The sequence below is a fragment of the Notothenia coriiceps genome, unplaced genomic scaffold (assembly GCF_000735185.1).
Source record: "Notothenia coriiceps isolate Sejong01 unplaced genomic scaffold, NC01 NC01_scaffold00037244, whole genome shotgun sequence".
Classification (NCBI taxonomy): Eukaryota; Metazoa; Chordata; class Actinopteri; order Perciformes; family Nototheniidae; genus Notothenia; species Notothenia coriiceps.
In genome coordinates, this window is record NW_011369945.1 from 17,371,441 (window position 1) to 17,380,998 (window position 9,558).

General features: G+C 40.7%; 1 protein-coding gene across 1 annotated transcript in view; it reads left to right on the plus strand.

Annotated features, from left to right (window-relative positions):
- The first annotated feature begins 4,339 nt into the window (after positions 1 to 4,339).
- The window catches only part of LOC104965369 (serine incorporator 4-like), a 5,754-nt gene continuing 535 nt past the window's right edge, over positions 4,340 to 9,558 (plus strand). The window contains exons 1-2 of the mRNA XM_010794325.1: positions 4,340 to 4,546; positions 5,365 to 5,460. Coding sequence (XP_010792627.1) covers positions 4,378 to 4,546; positions 5,365 to 5,460 — 265 coding nt within the window. The 5' untranslated portion in view covers positions 4,340 to 4,377. The remainder of the gene's footprint in view (positions 4,547 to 5,364; positions 5,461 to 9,558) is intronic.

Below are 9,558 nucleotides of genomic sequence, written 5' to 3' on the forward strand. Positions count from 1 at the left end.
GTAAGCTGACACTGGGCATTTACACGTTAGCTGCTTTTGCCTCTAATAGGATCAGCAGGACTTACATTGTCATCTGATAATTCTAAGCAGCTTGATAACTGCACTGCTCCTTCTTAGCTTATGTATGTACAATTAAGATAACAGGGAAACAATGGAGGACAAAAATGTATTATCAAAATCATGAGGGGATAAGCAAGCACATTAAGGTATCATTACACCGTAAGCCTGTTGGCAGGGAGACTCTGCCAACAGACTGGGGACTCTAATGGGAATGATTAGGACATTATATAGCAAAGATGGAGATCAAGGAGGCCGGCATTGCTTTCAACACGTCAATATATAAAATGTGCATGTATTTTATTTCTGTGTTACATGTTGGGACGGGATGTTGGGCGCTATTTTCAGATAAAGTACTCGAGGTGAATTAAGGACATTGTACGGTAGCTGACAGGTGCCAACGTGCTACAGCGGCTTTAAGCTTGCAAGATAACTTAGCTAACCTCATGTCATCATATTGGTCAAATAAGTCGATAAAACATTTTAGGTAAGTTTCCAACCACATAGACAGTTGTCCTTTATAATCCTGAACGTCAATAAGAGCTCCGGTCCCGGCTGTGTGCGTCACTTTTTAGTGTCCCCTGGTTTCCGTTGTGTTTTGAGCTTTTTGCAACGTTTTGTATAGCGTTTGGTTTATGCAGCTTTTAGTAAACGCTGCGCATCTTTCCTCAAGTGGCATGTGTTGTCAAGTCGGTGAAGATGTTTCTTCATTTCACTTTTGTGTTTTTATATTTGCATGGTTCCTGACACTGCAGCACGTTTCCCCAAATGTTTTTGGCCCGTTGCACGTGTCGGCTACCGTAGAGATAGTAAACACTGACATGCATGGTTTAAAGGGGACCTATCATGCAAAATGCACTTTTGGATGTCTTTTATACATAAATATGTGTCCCCGGTGTGTCAGGGAACTCACAAAGTGTCCGAAAACAAAACCCTCTCTCTTTTCCTCCGTACCCAAATCTCTAAAAACGGGGGTACAACGGAGCTGATCCAGATTTGCGTCCGATATGACGTAATATCGGAAATGTGGACCCATGGCACTATCAGAAAGTTGCTATCAGAAACAATGCCCAACTGTTTTGGACGTAATATGGTCTTCGTTTACATTAACAAGCATTGCTAACACTCAGAGCTAACCTGTACTGGAGAGAGTATGTGTAAAAAAGCAGGACATAAAAAAAGGAACTCACCTTGTGGTAGACCGGCAAGAGAAAAAGCATTTGAGCTCCATACTGTTTCAGAAATAATCCTTGATGTATTGGGAACATGATATGGCGATTAATCACTGCAGCGTGTAGCTGTATCTCGTAGAATTCTGAGCAGGCATTCAAGCTAAGGACCCCGAACCTGCAGTTCTCTAACAGGGCTGAAACAGAGGGATATGAGGGATGTCTGAAATGTATGATCTGTTTGGTATTCTTAGCAAACACATCATAAACATGTTTTTTATATATTTTTATATATCTGAGACCCATAATATATGCCTAAAAATAGCATAATAGGAGACCTTTAAGTTTGTCTCTTTTCATCATGATTATGTCCTTGTGTGCAAAGCCAGCTCCATGCAAAAAATGTTTTCCAATTTGATTTTGAATAACTTTACTGGTCTGCAGAGAGCTCCGACCTCAACCCCATCCAACACCTTCAGGGTGAACTGGAACGAGCCAGACTTTATCGCAAACATCAAAGTTGGACCCTCCCTATGTCGTTGTAGCTGAATGAGAATCAATCCAGGCTGGGAATTCAACATCTGGTGGTCGTGGATGGCTGAAACCAGAAGACCTCAGTAGTGTAATGCTCATAGTTTTGGAGGGAGATTTTGTCTATCCACATATGTGTGTTATGTTTCGCGTTTCCATTTTTTACTTTATATATCACTGACTTTATCAAAAAAATCTCATTGATTTTCTCATTACTCAGAATGGTGGTTAAAAGAGTGGAACATAATATAATTTCCTCCACATTTTTATTTTCAGACTATACTAATCCCCTGCTTATTTCTTATGTGTGTTCCGGAATACTTTCAGAGGTCACAGGCCAATAGACTGCCCAATATGAATGAATGTCCCCATGTGTCACATTTTAGACTACATTATAGTCCAATGTTGGGGAAGTGGTTGGTGTTCCAAACATAAACCCTTAAGTCCCGGTTTGTGTCCAGATCATAGACTGTATATAAGAAGTGGAAGTAGTCACTCACTGTGACATTACCCATTGTTTGTGGACTGCTGTTTTGAAGCTTCTAGTTTGGCATTTTGGCTGTCGCCATTTTGCTTTTGGTCGTTGCTACCTTGTTTTATTGATCCAGACATGACACAAGAGTTCGGGGCTCAACACAACCAAACTCTGAAAACATTTATAGGCTACCAACATGTCACAATCAACTTTCATAAACTCAAAACACAATAAGAAGTACACATTTTTCATAAGTTGTCAGTTGTCCAAAAAAAAGTGGAAACGCCCCCTGCTGGATGTCAGAGAGACAGCAAGACTAAGGCACTACCCCATCTATCTCTTCTCTTGTTTCCTGTTATCTTATTTGAAGTGAATAAAGAACTACATTCAGACCCTAAGGGATTATCTGGAAAAAAATATACATTGTCACAGGATGAAGCTATCTTTTTTGTTAGTGTAAAGTTTACATTTTGGAGCTACATGGTTGTCAAAGGACAGTGATAACATAGTTAAGGCCCCTCGCTGATTTTTATGCAGCACATACAGCCTTTTTCACATCTGGAGAAGATAAGTCTATTTTCCTCACTGGTGATGACGGATCCCGCCTGTGTCCATTGGAACTTTGTAAATCATGTGGACTGACTTCAGCAACATCTGGATTTTGTCCCTGTTTCATACCCTTTTATAGTTTTAATTTTAGTTTGCTTGGGTGCAGTTTCACTCTTTGATACCCAGGGGTGATTTTTATTTAACCCTTATTTATCTTTAAAAATATACATTTATTGTAAATCGTTCAGATAAACCCGTCCTCTGAAAGTCACTTGTGTCCCAGATGTTATTTACCGTGTCCAGCTGTTGAGCCATGCGTCTCTCTCAGCCCTTTCTGAACTATGCCTACAACAACTGAGAGGATTTAATCATTCAGAACATTTTCCAGAGGCAAACACACAAAGCCAACAATCCTCTTATTCCCTTTACAGCGGTACAGAGCGTCTGTCCCTCCTGGGTTTGCAGGTCAGAAGATAACCTGCTCCGATGTGTCTATACATGCGGTCTCTTCTTTTTCCATCAGTAAACTGTCAGATTTCTCCTAACCACATGTGCTTCACTATGCAGCTGCCACATGTAGCTCCAAAAATGCAATATGTGTCTCAAAATCTCCTGTAACTTCCCAACTTCAGTGCTGTTTTGTGCACTTTAGTCACTTCACATGTTCAAAGTCCTTGGCATAGAAAAAGTTAAACACGAAACGCTGCACTTTAAACCCACATTGCAGGAGCAGCCAAAATAGGTTGCATGTTTTTTTTTGTGAGATTTAAATGTTGAAATGAGGGACCCCCACTTGGCAATAAAGGAAGTAAAAACATAAAAATGCAAAACCTACAATTGTTGTTAGTGTGTGAAGTTTTGTCATCACTACGGTCCCTTAAAATGTCCCATTCCTATTTATACAATTTCTAACCCTTGCTGCTTCTAATGATTAAACCCATACCAGGGGCATCAATTAAGTCTTAAGGATAGGGTACAAAGCATTGTACCATACATGCACCAATTATCATTTACATTTTTCTTCCTTTTCAACAAACACAAACCATGAAAACAATTCAAACAATGCTTTAATGGGTGGCTGTGACTAGGAAGTAAAATGGTCTTCCACCAATCGGACGCTCAGTAGCCCGACCCCGAGCCCTTTCCCTGTACATGTGAAAGTGTCCTTGGACCAGACACAAACCCACATTTCTCCCAATGGCATGGCCAATGGCGTGTGAGAGTGAGTGCATGTTAGTTTCCCTGAGCAAGTGATACCCTGCAGCCCCTCTATAAATGTGTATAAGAGGTTGAATTCTAATTCTGTGTATGTAAGAGTATGTTGAAGGGTGGTGAAGAATGGAAAAGCGCTTTATAGATGCAGTCCATTTATCTATATCACATAAAGATTGAGCTTTCCTTTAGGATGCAATGAAATGCTCATGATAAAAACATAACTTCTGACCTACATTTTAGCAATATTCATCTTAAATGTGTGAACAGGTGTTTGTGGTATGAAGCAGTACTAAAAACACACCTGAAGCTGCAACCCTCTCTCTGTCCTCCCACCTCAGGTTGACCGGAGCGGCAGAGAACAAGCGTTGGTATATTGCGGTGATGTGTGCCACCCTCTTCTTCTACACTATCGCCACCATGGCCTTCACTTTCATGTACAAGTACTACACACACCCCGTGGCCTGCCAGTTCAACAAGGCCCTGCTGTGGATCAACCTGGGGCTCTGCGGCCTCATGTCCTTCATTGCCGTCACACCGTGCGTGAAGCAGAGTGAGTTGATGAAACACAACCCGCGTGTCTGTCATCGATGTGGAGCGGTGAAATAACACTTAGTTCATCTCCAGCTATGCAAACATCCCCCTGTTGAAACCAGTGCTGCTGCAGATAATAATAATAATTAGATGTGAGCTAATATTCACTGTTCAGTAAAGCCATGCTCTGTCTGCACATGTCTGGGACTTACAGCCGCTTACTGAGATGAGAGTAACAATAAACATTTATAAGTATATGATGCTTTACTTTACTAGATTATTTCCATTATATGTGGAATTTCAGAGGGAAATATTGTTATTGTAATATTGTAACTTGTTGCATGCAGATAATTTTACCAATACATGATCATTTGGGGATTACACATTTTCAAAGATTAAACTAGGAGCAGCTGTGGTATTAAAATGCTGTTTATGTGACAATGCATTGGTATTAATATCCAATTATTATCCAAATATCCCAAAATCCGACTGTGCACATGTCTCCATATTTGGAGCGTTTTCAGTACTCATTTCAGTCCAACTCAGGCTTGATGTTTTATTTTTTATTTCATGAGAATTTGTGTTGTTATTAGTATGTATATTAAAAAAAAGCAGAATCTAATTTGCATGTTATTGTTAATGACTCAATGTCTCTTCTTTACTCTTGTTAACAGTAAATCAATGGATGGCAATGCACTTTTTTTCCACTGTTGTTTTCCCAGTTTTGATAAGGTCACAATCTTTGCATCGTTGTGTGTTTTGGGCTGTAAAAGCAAAGTATTATATATTGTACGTGCTGGATACTCTGGCCCTGACTTCCTCTCTCTGTCCCTGCAGAGCAGCCTCGGTCGGGGCTCCTCCAGGCCTCCATCATCAGCTGTTACGTCATGTATCTCACTTTCTCTGCGCTGTCCAGCCGCCCGCCAGAAAAAGGTACGCTAACCCACAGACAGAGAGCAGGAGCAAAGCAGCAGATCTGTGCAGCTCCACTGAACATGTGTCCAGCATTAACACTGACACACAAGATAAGGACACTGACACACTGATAAGGTGCGGTCTGCACCTTATCAATGAAAAGATAATCAAAAAGTAAAGGCCAACACTGACAGTGACCTCACAATGAGAAAAACATGCCTCCTTAATAATAATAATAATAATAATTACAAAATGTCTCCAACTATTATGAAATACCATTCTCTGCCCCACCAATGAAGCAGGTGATCTAAATAACCTCCAATCAACTCAGGCCAATAGTGACATTCAGGTGAAATTAATTTCGGAAAGGGAAGCTAAAACAACTACCAAAGAAAGAGGGAATGCTGCAGTTCTACAAAGCATTTTAGCTTCTTTGAGCTTATTATTTTGGTTTTGACAACCGAAAATACTATGATTAAACCTTTAAATTAAATCCAAAAAACTCTATTGGAAAGACCAAAATGACGTATAGTGTTGCGAAAACTTTGAAATATTACAACATGTATACAGAAATAACATTTCAATCAGGAGAGACTTCATTTTGTACAAGAACATTTATTGACACATGTCACGTGATAAATGTTAAGTCTTTGGCGATTAGACCCCGATCCTGAAATCGTATATCTAAAGGGGGAAATGCAGCCGTGAGCATATAGGGAACCCCCCGGGGTCTAGACACTGGTGATGATGCTGAAGATCTGGATTTGATGAGGAGATGGGATGAAGAGGAGGTGTGATGAGGTCTTTGGATGAACTCTCCTGGCTCTGAATATGATGAAAGGAGGTGGATGGGGAGGAGGCGGGCGGCGCATTACAACCTGAAATCACAGCTGACTGCAGGAGAGAGGAGAACCATTTTAAAGTTTGGCTGCAGCACGGTGATTGGCTGCTGGAGAATGAGGTGAATGTAATAGGTTTAAGAGAACGCCCGTGATGAGCTGATTATAAGCAGCTGCGGAGTGAATGAATACCAGTCTTCCTGAAAGAATTTACGCTAAGCTTCATTTGGAATGTATTGTTATGTTCATATACATTTTGAACAGAAACTAATTAACATACATTTTCTTTACAAGGAAAACAATATACTTTTTTTAATTGAACGTGCCAGATTCAACAAGAGCAAAACCAAACACAGAACCACAGAAGACTTTGAAGAAGAAATTACTGATTATTCTGAGATAAAGCTGATAATAAATGTATTACATCAATGAGGAACAATTACTTTACAGTAATAAGGGGTTTTATTTACGGGCAGTACGATGGGAGATTTTGTTTTGTTTTCGCTTTACCACGGTTTTGAGAGCCTGAGTTTGGCACCATTTAGCCGTCACCATCTTGGTTTCGGTAATCAGATTGAGACACAGGGTGGAGCTACAGCTTACATTTGTAGGACAAAAACCACCTGATGGACAACACAGACAACGTGGCCCAGCTGTCAATCACTAAGATAACCCGCCTGAAGCATGCAGCTTTATCATCTACATAATTTCTAACAAACTAACATTACGCTGTATTGTAAGTTTTTTAAGACAATTGTGAAAGTGATTGAGACAATAAGCTCGGCAAGAAGTGTTTACTGAGATAATAAAACTAGTGAATAGTAATTTTTTTCATGACTTTAATCAGAATCAAGCTTATTTGAGACCTTTATTTTCCCCCCATAAAAGCCTCTTATGTGAATGTTTCACCTCAAATGTGTGTCGTCACAGCACACACACCACACACACACACACACACACACACACACACACCCACACACACACACACACCCACACACACACACACACACACACACACACACCACACACACACACACACCAACACACACACACACACACCACAACACACACACACACCACACTACAACCACACACACACACACACACACACACACGCTATTATTAAAGTGCCTCTATAATTTGCCTTTGCTTCTCATAATGACTCACCTGCTGGCTCCAGTAAGACAAAGGTCCTCCACATGACCTGAGACATTTAGAGCAGAGGCTTGTCAGAGCGGCCCCTGTCTTTCCTGGGTTTTAAATTCACTGGCACGCCTGCTCAAAGACCACGTACACTCCACCGCATAACCATACACACGATAATTGGGATAAGATGTGACTCTGACATGCTGCTGCTGGCCGGTGGGCCTGTCGTGAGGGCAGCAGGAGGATATTGTGTTCACATTCCTCACATGGTCCCATTGGACAACATAATAACACAGGATACGCCTGGCAGCGGCATTACATAGGTCCTCCACACAGCTCGTCATGTATAATCAGATTAAGATGACACCTCGTTGTCAATATCTGTGCAATGAAGAGTGGATTGTATTGGTCTGGTTTTGATACAGCTTGAGGAACACACAGGAGGTCAGTTGTTGGTGTATTGCTTCTGTGGATACAGCAATAATTCATGTCTGAGGTTGTTCTTCAGATTTAAGGGGACATGCTTCTTTCCTATATCATGCATTATGCAACATTTCAAAATCACCTATAGCAAACAGGACCAAAATGTATTATGACATTGGGTAGTCAAGACAAAACATAGGGAGGTTGAGACCAGAATTACAGTTAAAGACACAGTGGAGACTAAAGTCGAGCAATCAGGTCGCTCTCTAGATAGCAAAACGGCAAATACTTTCTAATCACATGTACATTAATCTTCTTCCTGCATAACCCATGCCACGAGGCTTAGTATACTGCACATGCAAAATGTCAGATACTCCTAGCTGTATCAAGAACATTGAACTTTGGCATTAAATTTAAATCCTGGCTTTTGAGTCCTACGATTTTATAGGATTTGTAGAGTTAGTAGTTGTAAGAACAATCAGTAAATGAATCAGTCACTAAACGCAATACATAACTAAGTGATTTTCCAGCAAAGATACTAAGCTTTGATGGGTTCCGCTTTTGTGGGACTTATGGAAACTCTGTGCCCGACGTACTGGGTACTTTTGCCACATATGGGTATTTTGGCTCTCAGAGTCAGGCATTTGGCTTCATGCGCCACTGAGCACTTTTATAGGAATGACGGGGGTCCCTAATGACTGTATCAGTTCTCATTTATCAATCCATTGGAGATGTGGATTCTGTCTCGGAGTGTTTGAGAACTTCCATTAATGCAGCATTGTTTCCCAGAAAAGACATTTGACTAAACAGCACAACGGCTTAGGTTTAAGATTTTATCTTTGGTCCTTTTTTCTATCTCGCTGTAAACTGTTGCCACGGAGTCCACTTGAAATGCTGTGATGTCTAAGCTAATAAGTGCGATGGAAACAGATATTTTGGTGGAAAAGAAAGTCATGATTGACTGTTCTGTCAGTTGTTTCTCCAATAGTTGATCTTCATATTGGTCTAACGTTGTTTAGCTAAGGAGGGATAGACCATAAAGGATGAGGATGTGAGAAAAGCATTTACAGATTATAATGCAAAATGTATAAATCAATCTTTGAAGAAACGAAAATTGCTTTCCTTGAATTTAGGTTGAGAGTAATAGAATATTAACTTGATTGACTATTTTTTCTGTCTTTCTTTGTATCGAATACTGTAGGAGGCTACTGTGAGAGTGTTACAGTATGAGGTGTGTCAGTAGAGTGTATATGTGGTGAAGGTCTGAGGTCCATTGCGGAATTGTAATTGGTATGAAAATATGCCTCTGAATCTGTTACAAAAACCCTTTTCCACCACAAAAGACCTCATACAGCCGTCTATGATAATTTATTTCCTTACGGTTTGCATGAGTTTCCTTCCTCAGCTACTTTCTTCTAGCGCACATCTGCCATATATATTTTTCGTGTGTGTGTGTGTTGTGTGGTGTGTGGTGTGATGTGTGTGTGTGTGTGTGTGTGTGTGGTGTGGTGTGATGTGTGTTGTGGTGGTGAAGTGGATGTGTGTGTGTGGTGTGTGTGTTGTGTGTATGTGTGTGTGTGTGTGTGTGTGTGTGTGTGTGGTGTCGTTTGTGTGTGTGTGTGTGGGTGTTGTGTGTGTGTGTGTGTGTGTGTGTTTGAAAGACCATACTTTCTCGTCTACTGTCTTCCTAGGCCTTGTTGCCTTGTTG